Raw genomic sequence first — 14,710 nt, forward strand, 5'->3', positions numbered from 1 at the left:
TGCGTTTTTCATTGAAGGAGCCACTTTCACTCATTCGCGCCCCTCCTCCCTTTCTCTCCCACCTCCTTCTTGCACTTCCGTGGCGGTGACTGGCGAGACTGTGCAGGAAGAGATTGCTGTGCTGTCTGTGTGCGTGCAACATCTCAGCTCTCTCTCCAAGCATAAATCGTATTTTATGGCAACCTTAAGAAAAGGCTCAGCAAATTCGGGTGTCTTTCGTTTTGAATCAGATAACGGTTTAATTTCAGTTTATTGTTCGAATTCGTATCAATTTCACAATTTCTGCAAATAGGAGTTCTGCCAGGCTACATCCTCTCTAGGCAGCGATATGTTGGATCCGTCATCCAGCGAGGAGGAATCGGATGGTGGGATGGTCGAGGAGGAACACCATCACAAGGAGGCATCGGCACCCCAGAGCGGAGCCCGCATCTCTCCAAGCCGGACGAGCGAGAGCTCCGGCGGGCTTGCGCCCAGCAGCAGCAGTCGCAGTAGTGCTCGCCCGACCAGCCCGAGCCCGTCTGCTGCCAGCGAACAGGAGAAGGTGGAGGAGGCGAATTTGCAGAAGGAGGAAGAGGAGCGCAAAAAGAAGCTGCAACTATATGTATTTGTGATGCGGTGCATCGCCTACCCTTTCAACGCAAAACAGCCCACGGATATGGCTAGGCGACAACAGAAGGTAAGCCATACACGGTGGAGGGGACGTAAATCACCACATGTCAACGAATAGCCTCCTTTTCACATCAATGATTAGCTAGATGCTGTCATACAGGGCCGGATAAAAGCTACATTAATAATAAACCTACCATCCCACAAACCCTAACGCAATACCATCATATCTAATTGATAGGCTATACCTTGCAAACATTAGCCTTTTCCTCCAACACTGTTTATATGAATGTAGAATGTAGCTGAATTCAGCCATGCATATTGCGAGGATATGAAGCACAGGCAGCTATGGTGTGGGTACGTAGGCAACCATCATGCAGATGGATGTTGCAGAGAAAAAAACACGCTTCTACACACACAGTAATCAGTCGCAGCGCCTGGCAAACCGTCCAATCCGTGCACCGTGTCATTTATAAATGTATATTTTGGAAGGGAATATGTTGAATATAACCTAAATAAAGCAGTGTCATTGCAGGTGAAGACATCACCATTTGACTAGCTTTCATTTGAGGTCTAGAGCTGTGTGCCGTGCTATTCCTGTTATAGGATAAAATGTTTGCCTTTTTGCGTCATCACTTGACCCCTCGATTCATTTTCCCAAGGTGACTTATAGCAAAACCCAAGTCCTGACAAGATTGAGGACATTTGTAAGGGCTGCACATTTTCCTTTTAGCGGGGAGACTGCAGGCAGTCTATACCATAATACATATTTATTAATAGAAATTAAATTATTTAATCAATCAATATTTGATTGGGTCACGTGATCCACATACCATGAACCATACTATTTAGATAGGGTAAATGATGGTTTATTTAAACCCTTTCCCTGTTTGGTGAATAGGCATACATTCAGCCTTCAATATGCCACCCATATTTCGTCTCAATATAAACCAGGGGTGGAAAACATATGGCCTAAATATATATTTCTTTATTTTTTTCGGGGGACGAACTCAATATAGCCTACTTTAAAATGACTAATACCAAATCGAAACTGTGTAGGAATGATAATGGACCTATATTTATACTGTTTCCACGACTGTTTCCCGGCTCACTGATAATCACCGAAATTAAAGCTAGACAGTCAAGGAATATCGAAAATTCCAAAAAGATAGAGGACTATCTTTCGCAAGTTTTGACTACGAGGAAATACATATACGGTAACCAATTGTTAGTGTGGCCCTCCGACCCTACTTGAAGACCGAATGCGGCCACGGGGCAAAATCAGTTTGACAGCCCTAATATAAACTGTCCCTATAGGCGACCATGTAGGCTAGATATAGCTGATTTTGAGAACATATTGTACTGGTGGCCACTTATCAACCGTCGCGGGATGCTGCCCAACCGACGCAACATGTCCACAAGATACCGACAAAAATATAACCCTAATGGTTAACGGAATAACAGTTTCTTCAATATTAAATCGCTAAACTTAGTCATACGTATGTTTTGGACGAGTGTCTATCCATTGTTCCTATGATCAAAACCAAAACTGTTGATCCATGTAAAAAGATAATGTAATTATAATCCCACATGCCCACTATTTGATGTCCATATTATCAGCTTTTTAATTGCAAAGTACAATGGCAGGCTACAGTGTTTGCAAAATGGCATAGGTCTCTATACCTATACACTCTTATAAAAAAGCTGCTATCTAGACCTTTTCAGTTACATTGTCATTTTAGTAATTTAGCAGATGCTCTTATCCAGAGCAATTTACAGGAGCAATTAGGGTTAAGTGCCTTGCTCAAGGGCACGTGAACATATATTTCACCTAGTCAGCTCAGGGATTCAAACCGGCAATCTTCCAGTTACTGGCCCAACACTCTTAACTGCTAGGCTACCTGCCAGCCTCCACAGAGGGTTCTACATGGAACCCAAAAGGGTTCTTCCTGGAACCAAAAAGGGTTATTTTATGGGGACAGACAAATAACCCTTTTGCAACCCCTTTTTCTAAGAGTGTATAGCGCACCCTATGAGGCCTGGTCAAAAGTAGTGCGCTTACACTGCACTATAAAGGAAATACATGTAGGTTGCCATTCGGGAAGAAGCCTCACTTAATTCCTGTTCATTAAATGGCAGACAAACGCTTGTTCTTCATATCTGTGATGACTCATGGGAGTCAGCATGGGTACAGCGCTGCATTGTAGGCCTACCCACTGATGGGATAAAGTGCAGTGTATTTAGCACATTTACATATTATTATCTCCCATCAGAGGAGGCTGATGGCGCCAGAGGAGATGGCTGCTATTTTTCGGGCTCCTAACCAATTGTGCTATTTTGTGTTTTTTTCTCGTTGTTTGAAACTTATTTTGTACCTAATGTTTCTGCCACCGTCTCTTATGACCAAAAAGCGCTTCTGCATATCAGAACAGCGATTACTCACTTTCTTTATTAACGAGTCAGACGCAAAGGATTTACTGCAGATACCGGACCAGGCCCAAATCCTCGTCATTCGCATGAAGAAAATAAGCCGATACAGGGGACGCATGTGTGAGAATTAGTCGGCGAGTGTGTAACCCTCCGTCCTATTAGCCAACGTGCAATCAATGGAAAATAAACTGGATGAGCTCGTTCAAGGCTATCCTACCAACCAAACTGTAATACCTTATGTTTCACTGAGTTGTTGCTGAACAACGACATGAATAATATACAGTTGGCTGTATTTTACAGACCTTTACTCTATAGCCAGAGACACGTACAAAGCTCTCCCTTGCCCTCCATTTGACAAATCTGACCATAATTCTATCCTCCTGATTCCTGTTTACACACAAAAACTAAAGCAGGAAGTACCAGTGACTCACTCAATACGGAAGTGGTCAGATGATGCAGATGCTAAGCTACAGAACTGTTTTGCTTGCACAGACTGGAATATGTTCCGGGATTCATCCGATGTCATTGGGGAGTATACCACATCAGTCACTGGCTTCATCAATAAGTGCATCGATGACATCGTCCCCACAGTGACCTTACGTACATACCCCAACCAGAAGCCATGGATTGCAGGCAACATCCGCACTGATCTAAAGGGTAAAGCTGCCGCTTTCAAAGAGCGGGATTCTAACCCAGACGCTTATAAGAAATCCTGCTATGCACTCCGACAAACTTTCAGACAGGCAAAGCGTCAATACAGGACTAAGATTAAATCCCACTACACCGGCTGCGATGCTCATTGAATGTGGCAGGACTTGCAAACTATTACGGACTACAGAGGGAAGCCCAGGCGTGAGCTGCCCAGTGACACAAGCCTACCAGACGAGCTAAATTACTTCTATACGCACTTCGAGGAAAGCAATACTGAAGCATGAGAGCACCAGCTTTTCCTGACAACTGTGTGATCACTTCCGCTGTAGCCGATGTGAGTAAGACCTTTTAACAGGTCAACATTTACAAGGCCGCAAGGCCAGATGAATTACCAGGACGTGTACTCCGAGCATGCACTGACCTACCGGCAAGTGTCTTCACTGACATTTTCAATCTGTCCCTGAGTCTGTAATACCTTCATGTTTCAAGCACACCAACATAGTCCCTGTGCCCAAGAACACCAAGGTAACCTGTCTAAATGACTACTGACCCGTAGCACTCACGTCTGTAGCCATGAAGTGCTTTGAAAGGCTGGTTATGGTTCACAACAACACATTCATTCCAGAAACACTAGACCCACTCCAATTTGTAAACCGCCCCAACAGGTCTAGAGATGACGCAATCTCTATTGCACTCCACACTGCCCTTTCCCACCTGGACAAAAGGAACACCTACATGAGAATGCTGTTTATTGACTACAGCTCCGGGTTCAACACCATAGTTCCCCCAAAGCTCATCACTAAGCTAATGACCCTGGGACTAAACACCTCCCTCTGCAACTCGATCCTTGACTGCTTGATGGGCCGCCCCCAGGTGGTAAGGGTAGGCAACAACACATATGCCACGCTGATCCTCAACACGGGGGCCCCTATTGGGTGTGTGCTTAGTCCCCCCCTGTACTCCCTGTTCACTCATGACTGCGTGGCCAAGCACGACTCCAACACCATCATTACGTTTGCAGTGGCACAATGGTGGTAGGCCTGATCAACGACAATGATGAGACAGCCTATAGGGAGGAGGTCAGAGACCTGCAGTGCGGACCCAGGACAACAACCTCTCCCTCAATGTGATCAAGACCAAGGATCTGATCGTGGACTACAGGAAAAGGCGGGCTGAACGGGCCCCCATTCTCATCGACGGTGCTGTAGTGGAGCGGGTCGAGAGTTTCAAGTTCCTTGGTGTCCACATCACCAACAAACTATCATGGTCCAAACATACCAAGACAGTCGTGAAGAGGGCACTACAATGCCTATTCCCCCTCAGGAGACAAAAAAGATTTGGCATGGATCCTCGGATCCTCAAAAAGTTCTACAGCTGCAACATCGAGAGCATCCTGACTGGTTGCATCACTGCCTGGTACGGCAATTGCTCGGCCTCTGACCGCAAGGCACTACAGAGGGTAGTGCATATGGCCCAGTACATCACTGGGGCTAAGCTGCCTGCCATCCAGGACCTCTACACCAGGCGGTGACAGAGGAAGGCTCTAAAAATTGTGAAAGACTCCAGCTAACCTAGTCATAGACTGTTCTTTCTGCTACCGCACAGCACGCGGTACCAGAGCGCCAAGTCTAGGTCCAAAAGGCTTCTTAACAGCTTCTACCTCCAAGTCATAATACTGCTGAACAGCTAATCAAATGGCTGACCGGACTATTTGCATTGACCCTCTTTCCTTTTTTACGCTGCTGCCACTCACTGTTTATTATTTATGCATAGTCACTTTACCCCTACCTATGGTACATATTAACTGAATTACCTCGACTAACCTGTACATTGCACATTGACTCTGTACCGGTATCCCCTGAACATAGCCTCGGTATTGTTCTTTTATTGTTTCTCTTTTATTTTTAGTTTAGTTAATTTAGTAAATATTTTCTTAACTCTTATTTTTCTTAAAACTGCATTGTTGGTTAAAGGCTTGTAAGTAAGTATTTCACGGTAAGGTCTGCACCTGTTGTATTCGGCGCATGTGACAAATAACATTTGATTTGATTTGATTTTTTGGTGAGGGGACAGCTCATAGTAATGGCTGGAATGATGCCATTCCATTCATTTAGTCCATTCCAGCCATTACTATGAGTCCATCCTTCGATTTAAAGTGCCACCAGCCACCACTGTCTCCTATCCCTACTAATCACTACTAGCATTAGTGCTTTAAATGAACGAATACACTGTATCTACAGGTATGTCAATTCTATGGAGTATTTGTATAGATTGAATGGAAGCCACAGTTCCAATGGAGTGTGTGTATAGATTGAATGGAAGCCACATACAGTAGTCGTCTGCGATCCTTTAGTGGAGATGCTGCCTTTAATAATGGAATGCAGGCAATTCTGAGGCCTGTTGACATGACACGCGTCCAGCACCATAGCATGCTGTAGGCTACATCCCGTGTATGCAGATATATATAAAGTTGTGCATTTGTACATTTAAAGAGGTCAAGAACAGTATAGCTAACCATTTGTCTCTATGAAAGAGGTTGCAAATCCATTGGACACTGAGCAGAGGGGTTTAGATATGTGCATCATTGCCCTACTGATACACATATTGAAATAAAGGTTGAAATCAGATAATACTGTAAGTCATTAATGTTAGGTCTCAACTTCTAGACAGGGAAATGAAAAGCCAGACAGACACATTTACCAGTCAATACCATATTACCTACCTATGCTTTGAGCCCCACAGTGGACCCACACGTTGGAACCATCGCAGCATCCCAAATGGCACCATATTCCCTATATATACCACCCCTATTATTGAGCCCTATGGGCCCTAGTGCACTATATTGGGACACTCTGACCCAGTCTACTCAGGACCGTGAGTCATTAATGTCACTACCGACTGAGACCATTAGCTAAAAGATGAAGTCATTAGGCTACCCTGAACTGCATTACAGATCTATTGTTGTGACTGAGTTTGGGACTTCATGGAGAGAATCTTTTCTATCAGTTTTGACACATTGATTCAACATCATCACATACATTTTTTGGGTTGAAAGGATGTTGAAACAATGTTGATTCAACCAGTTTTTGCACATTGGGAAAGGCCTAAAATTACAGGTACTTGCCAAGCACTACAGTGGAACTTAAATAGATGTTTCCTTAAAAAAAAGAAACATTGATCACTGATCAATCAAATACATTTAAAGCTATAATATTATAATTTATAATGTAGTCATCATCCATTTACATATTATTTATTCATATTATATAAAATATGGTTGTATAGTCATGACATATTGTCATGAGACCATACTTTGTAATTGTTGTTATATAAGGTTTCCCATTGGAAGCCCGTTGATAATCAAACCAATGGCTCACGTAATAATTTCTTCCTCATTGCCCGATGGTGGATACATCTAGAAACAATATACAGCCTATAGTTTTTCCTATAGTCCCAGATTAGTCACCAAAATACGATGAAAGCGTTTGTGTAATGAAAGCATTTGTGTAATGAAAGGACTTGAAAGCCCTTCTGTGTAGCTGTGTAGCGGAGGAGAGGAGAGGAACAGCCAGGGTGCAGCATTATAATCCGTTATTAGGACTTGGGGCTGGCACACCAACAGAACATAGTGACTTGCGCTATCAGTGTGAAACAGGCCGTGGTACGGAAAGACAGACAGACAGACAGAGGAGGGAGCAGAGGCAGAGGAAAAGGAGTTGGGCTGTTGCTCCTTGAAGTGCAGCACAGTGACCCTGTGAAAGACACAACACAATGGGGCAATTACTGACTGTCACTTCCTTTTGAGGCCCGTGAAAAATGATTTCTTCAGTCTGAAAGCTCTCTCTCAGCTAAAGGGAGAAGGGGCATATTGTGAACATTGCTGCTTTGCTGTGCTGCCATTGGGTCTATTCTTAAACACCAAACATATTTGAGTCAGTGTGTGTGCATATAGGCTCATGTACTTGTGTACATATTCGGTGTATGTGAATTTGTGTACACAGATTTGTATTCATATGTGACATTACAATGCCTCTACTAGAGTTTGTTTGGGTATTAGGGATGTCAGTGGATTACTCACACCATATCCTACCTACCTCCCTCTATCCATGATCCATCTGAGAAACACCAATTCCCTGCACTATATTCAAACCTCAATCTCTGACTGACCCTTCATGAAATAAGATATCCCCCTAACTCCTGGGTCCACCGCCCCACCGCTGCTCCCCTGCTTCTCATCTGCGCCTCCTCTGCTAACTGGGACCAGGGAACAGGAGCAGGGGAGCTACGCAGCGCAGGCCTGATGAATTCATTGTGAACACGATTGAGATGCAAATCAGTGGCGAATTGAGAGGTTGATGAAGTTAGCATTCCTGTAATCTAGTAGTCGTGCTTCTGTAATTCACTTCACTCCTCCGATCCTCTGCTTGTCGTTTGGTCCTCAAGAGCTTTTTAATGACGCTGCTGAAGAGGTGCCAACGTGGCTCTTTCTGGAAATAGTATGGAAATGATCATGTCTAGCATTTGTGTGTGTTTTGTCCATTTACTTTGGATGATATTTGGGGTGGCAGGTAGCCTTGTGGTTAGAGCATTGGGCCAGTAACTGAAAGGTTGCTAGATTGAATCCCCAAGGCAGTTAACCCACTGTTCCTAGGCTGTCATTGTAAATAAGAATTTGTTCTTAACTGATTTGCTTAGTTAAACAAAGGTTAAAATATATATATATATATATATATATATATATTGTGGGACAGAGTGTGCAGGTTTTTATCTATGTCTGTCCGAGGTTTAGTTATGTGTTTGAAGTGTAAACGAGATGGAAAGAAGCAAAAGAAAGACTACGCCCTACACGCTCATTACTAATACACCTATGGGCTCCAGTCAAAGTAGTGCACTAAATAGGGAATTTGGGACACAGATGTTTAGCGCAGAGAGAGCCTGATGGAAGGTTAGGATTTGGAGGATTAATATAACAAGATAAGTGAAGTGGATCGGCCCAACTCATTAGCCACATGAAAGCCAGGGTCAGATCTTGGTGATATATCAAAGCAGGGATAGGAAGGAAACCTGAGCCCTGTAGGCCATGGTCAAAAGTATTGCACTATGTAGGGAACAGGGGGCCATTTGGGACGCAATAGTGTCTGGAGTAGTCTGTCTAAATCTTGATCTGATGCACCCAGCCCGAGTCGAGAGCTCCGCGGTCCACTCCGACAGCAAAGTAGCATCATGAAGTAGAAGACTGTCTCACCTACATTTTAAAAGAACCCTATTGGTCCTGGCCAAAAATCTAGCCAAAAGTACTGCATTACATACAGAATATAGTGCCATTTGGTCTGCCTAGCAACAACTCCAGGTCTCATGGCTTGACATCCTGTAAAGAGACGGTTGCCAGTAAGGACAGGATAGGCCAGTCCTTTAAACAACCTAGTGGTGAGATTAGGTAGCTGCTAGGGCTACAAGATTCTGGTAACTTTCCCAAAAACTCGCTCCTGATTTTGGGAATGTTCCAACCAGGATTTCTGGCAATCCTGGGAAGTTTGGAAAAGTTGGAATTTTTCAAGCCTAGCTTCCGATACTGTAATGGTCACTTGGACTGCATTATTTAGGTTTGATGGGTAGAGGACTTCAATTGGCTTACTGAGAGTCAAAATTGTCCTGCCATTAGTTTCCCTTATTACAGTGCATTCGGAAAGGATTCAGACCCCTTGGCTTTTTCCACATTGTTACGTTAAAGCATTATTCAAAAATTTATTAAATCGTTTTTACCCATCAATCTACACACAATACCCCATAATGACAAAGCAAAAACAGGTTTTTAGAAATTTTTGCAAATTTATTAAAAATAAAACACTGAAATATAACATTTACATAAGCATTCAGACCCTTTACTCAGTACTTTGTTGGAGACCTTTGGTAGCAATTACAGCCTCGAGTCTTGGTTATGACGCTACAAGCTTGGCACAGCTTTATTTGGGGAGTTTCTCCCATTCTTCTCTGCAGATCCTCTCAAGCTCTGTCAGGTTGGGTGGGGAGCGTTGCTGCACAGCTACTGTACATTCAGGTCTCTCCAGAGATGTTCGGGGTCAGGCTGCGCCACTCAAGGACATTCAGAGACTTGTCACGAAGCCACTCCTGCATTGTCTTGGCTGTGTTCTTAGAACTTTGCCCCAGTCTGAGGTCCTGCGCACTCTGGAGCAGGTTTTCATCAAGGACCTCTGTACTTTGCTCCGTTCATCGTTCCCCTTGATCTTGACCAGTCTCCCAGTCCCTGCCACTGAAAAACATCCCCACAGCATGATGGTGTCAGGTTTCCTACAGATGTGACGCTTGGCATTCAGGCCAAAGAGTTCAGTCTTGGTTTCATCAGACCAGAGAATCTTGTTTCTCATGGTTTGAGTCCTTTAGGTTCCTTTTGGCAAACTCCATGCGGGCTGTCATGTGCCTTTTACTGAGGAGTGGCTTCTATCTGGCCCCTCTACCATAAAGGCCTGATTGGTAGAGTGCTGCAGAGATGGTTGCCCTTCTGGAAGGTTCTCCCATCTCCACAGAGGAACTTTCCGGTTCTTGGTCACCTCCACGAGGTGACCAAGTTTGGCCGCTTGGGGCGGTCTAGGAAGAGTCTTGGTGGTTCCAAACTTCTTCCATTTAAGAATGATGGAGGCCACTGTGTTCTTAGGGACCTTCAATGCTGAAGAAATGTTTTCGTACCCTTCTTCAGAGCTGTGCCTCAACACAATCCTGTCTGGCGCCTTTCCAAATCATGTCCAATCAATTGAATTTACCACAGGTGGACTCCAATCAAGTTGTAGAAACATCTCAAGGATGATCAATGGAAACAGGATGCACCTGAGCTCAATTTCGATATTTTTATATTTAATGAATTTGCAAAAATGTCTAAAAAACGGTTTTAGCGTTTGTCATTATGAGGTATTTATTGAATCCATTTTTAGAATAAGGCTGTAACATAAAATGTGAAAAAGTCAAGGGGTCTGAACACTTTCTGAATGCACTGTACATACTAAGATGCTGGAAGAATGTGACAGGAAAGAATGAGATCCTATAAAACCATAACACGGTGTAAAATGTAAAAAAGAAAGATAAAATTCACGGTTCTGGGTGATAGTAGCATGATACCACAATGGACCTTCCAGTTCCTGTCGTGAGATTAACCAGAAACTGAATCCTGGTCATGCCACAGTTGGACAGCAGCTAATGATTACACAGCTGGGAATATTCTATGTGTGATCAGATGATGAAGGATTATTGATTCATTAATTGATTAAGACACCAAGCTGAAGAGGAACAGGCCACATACCTTTTTTCCAATCACATCCAATAAATAAACCCCTCTCCAGGAACATATGAAATGTGGTTGGGTGATTCAGTTCTTGCAAGGTAAACATCACAGGCCTGCAAGATGATAGTGAAGGACTAGTAACATTGAATAAGGGATGGTCATTCCATGACTGTATGAATAAAATCCGTAAAATCCCAAATCCGTAAACACGGGCACCCTTATAGATATCATCCTAACCAACTTGCTCTCCAAATACACCTCTGCTGTTTTCAACCAAGATCTCAGCGATCACTGCCTCATTTCCTGCATCCGTAATGGGTCTGCGGTCAAACGACCACCCCTCATCACTGTCAAACGTTCCCTAAAACACTTCAGCAAGCAGGCCTTTCTAATCGACCTGGCCCGGGTATCCTGGAAGGATATTGACCTTATCCCGTCAGTAGAGGATGCCTGGTTATTCTTTAAAAGTGCCTTCCTCACCATCTTAAATAAGCATGCGCTATTCAAAACATGTAGAACCAGGAACAGATATAGCCCTTGGTTCACTCTAGACCTGACTGCCCTTGACCAGAACAAAAACATAATGTGGCATACTGCATTAGCATCAAATAGCCCCCGTGATATGCAACTTTTCAGGGAAGTTAGGTACCAATATACACAAGCAGTTAGGAAAGCTAAGGCTAGCTTTTTCAAACAGAAATTTGCAGCCTGTAGCACAAACTCCAAAAAGTTCTGGGACCCCTGTAAAGTCCATGGAGAATAAGAGCACCATCCAACTGCCCAGGCTAGGAAACACTGTCACCACCAATAAATCCATGATAATTGAGAATTTCAATAAGCATTTTTCTATGGCTTGCCATGCTTTCCACCTGGCTACCCCTACCCCGGTCAACTGCCCTGCACCCCCCAAAGCAACTTGCCCAAGCCTCCCACATTTCTCCTTCACCCAAATCCAGATAGCTGATGTTCTGAAAGAGTTGCAAAATCTGGACCCCTACAAATCAGCCGGGCTTGACAATCTGGACCCTCTCTTTCTAAAAGTATCTGCAGAAATTGTTGAACCCCTATTGCTAGTCTGTTCAACCTCTCTTTTGTATCGTCTGAGATCCCCAAAGATTGGAAAAGCTGCCTCGGTCATCCCCCTCTTCAAAGGGGGAGACACTCTAGACCCAATCTGCTACAGACCTATATCTATCCTACCCTGCCTTACTAAGGTCTTCGAAAGCCAAGTTAACAAACAGATCACCGACCATTTCGAATCCCACCTACCTTCTCCGCTATGCAATCTGGCTTCCGAGCTGGTCATGGGTGCACCTCAGCCACGCTCAAGGTCCTAAACGATATCATATCTGCCATCGATAAGAGACATTACTGTGTAGCTGTATTCATCGACCTGGCCAAGGCTTTCGACTCTGTCAATCACCACATTCTTATCGGCAGACTCAACAGCCTTGGTTTCTCAAATGGCTCACCTGGTTCACCAACTACTTCTCTGATAGAGTTCAGCGTGTCAAATCGGAGGGCCTGTTGTCCGGACCTCTGGCAGTCTCTATGGTGATGCCACAGGGTTAAATTCTCGGGCCGACTCTCTTCTCTGTATACATCAATGATGTCGCTCTTGCTGCTGGTGATTCTCTGATCCACCTCTACGCAGACAACACCATTCTGTATACTTCTTGCCCTTCTTTGGACACTGTGCTAACTAACCTCCAGACGAGCTTCAATGCCATACAACTCTCCTTCCGTGGCCTCCAACTGCTCTTAAATGCAAGTAAAACTAAATGCATGTTCTTCAACCGATCGCTGCCCGCACCTGCCCGCTCGTCCAGCATCACTACTCTGGAAGGTTCTGACCTAGAATATGTGGACAACTACAAATACATACGTAGATGTCTGGTTAGACTGTAAACTCTCCTTTCAGACCCACATTAAGCATCTCCAATCCAAAATTAAATCTAGAATCGACTTCCTATTTCGCAACAAAGCATCCTTCACTCATGCTGCCAAACATAACCTCGTAAAACTGACTATCCTACCGATCCTCGACTTCGGCGATGTCATTTACAAAATAGCCCCCAGCACTGTACTCAACAAATAGGATGCAGTCTATCACAGTGCCATCTGTTTTGTCACCAAAGCCCCATATACCACCCACCACTGCGACCTGTACGCTCTCGTTGGCTGGCCCTCACTTCATACTCGTCGCCAAACCCACTGGCTCCAGGTCATCTACAAGTCTCTGCTAGGTAAAACCCCGCCTTATCTCAGTTCATTGGTCACCATAGCAGCACCCTCCCGCAGCACGAACTCCGGCAGGTATATTTCACTGGTCACCCCCAAAGCCAATACCTACTTTGGCCGCATTTCCTTCCAGTTCTCTGCTGCCAATGACTGGAACGAACTGCAAAAATTGCTGAAGCTGGAGACTCTTATCTCCCTCACTAACTTCAAGCACCAGCTGTCAGAGCAGATCACTGCACCTGTACATAGTCCATCTGTAAATAGCCCATCCAACTACCTCATCCCCATACTGTATTTATTTCTTTATTTTGCTCCTTTGCTTCCCAGTATCTCTACTTATACATTCATCTTCTGAACATCTATCACTCCAGTGTTTAATTGCTATATCATAATTACCTCGCCACTATGGCCTATTTTATTGCCTTACCTCCCTTATTTGCACACACTGTATATATACTTTTTTTCTACTGTATTATTGACTGTATGTTTGTTTATTCTATGTGTAACTCTGTGTTGTTGTGTGTGTCAAACTGCTTTGCTTTATCTTGGCCAGGTTGCAGTTGTAAATGAGAACTTGTTCTCAACTAGCCTACCTGGTTAAATAAAAGTGAAATAAAAAATAAATAAAACAAACGCATTAGCATGTCTATGTTTAGCCATGAGAGACAATACAAAATGCATTGTGGACCACTCAAGTACAGTTTTGAGACACTAAAAACTATCATAGTCAAACATGCTACTTCCTTAGCCATCATCTATAATACATTACATGATCTATAATTAAGCAATAAGGCCCGAAGAGGTGTGGTATATGGCCAATATACCATGGCTAAGGACTATTCTTATGCACAACACAGCCCTTAGCCAAAAGCCCCAGAGGTGCATTATTGCTTTTATAAACTGCTTACCAATGTAATTAAAGCAGTAAAAATAAATGTTTTGTCATACCCGTGGTATACAGTCTGATATACCATGGCTGTCAGCCAATCAGCATCCAGTATAGAATTGGTATCAGTATAGAATGTAATTTATACAAAAAATAAATACATAAGTACAATAGATAAAAGGATGTGTGTGTCTGCATGTCTGCATTGATATTAGCTATGACGTGCCATGGTTCCTCTGCTCCTGCTGCTCACAGCTGTTTTATAACAGGCCTAAATCTGGCAGCCATTAGTCATGACAATAGGGTAACTGTAAATTGTTAATTAGTAGGAAACCTGTGCTCTTTTTATGTGGTTCCACTGAGCCCATTAAAGTTTGTACACTAATACCTCCTATCTAACGGACAGCTCAATTATTGCTTAGAGTAATGGGAACCCACCCACACCTACGGTTTGGGTTCACCCCTACTAGAATACAGACCTTAGACAGTAACACTGGACTGGCTCTCAGGATGCATTTACACAGGCAGTCCAATTGGTTAAAAGATCAGAATTTAGCTGCCTGTGTAAACACAGCCTCAGTGAGCTGGAAAGGAAAGCACAT

General features: G+C 43.7%; 1 protein-coding gene across 12 annotated transcripts in view; it reads left to right on the forward strand.

Annotated features, from left to right (window-relative positions):
- Window positions 1–328: 328 nt before the first annotated feature.
- LOC120064617 (calcium-dependent secretion activator 1-like) overlaps window positions 329–14,710 on the forward strand; it is a 183,158-nt gene continuing 168,776 nt past the window's right edge. For all 12 annotated transcript variants that reach the window (XM_039015223.1, XM_039015224.1, XM_039015229.1 and 9 more), the window contains exon 1: window positions 329–676. In XM_039015223.1, the coding sequence (XP_038871151.1) occupies window positions 329–676 (348 nt within the window). The remainder of the gene's footprint in view (window positions 677–14,710) is intronic.

This window comes from Salvelinus namaycush, chromosome 20 (genome assembly GCF_016432855.1).
Source record: "Salvelinus namaycush isolate Seneca chromosome 20, SaNama_1.0, whole genome shotgun sequence".
Taxonomy (NCBI): Eukaryota; Metazoa; Chordata; class Actinopteri; order Salmoniformes; family Salmonidae; genus Salvelinus; species Salvelinus namaycush.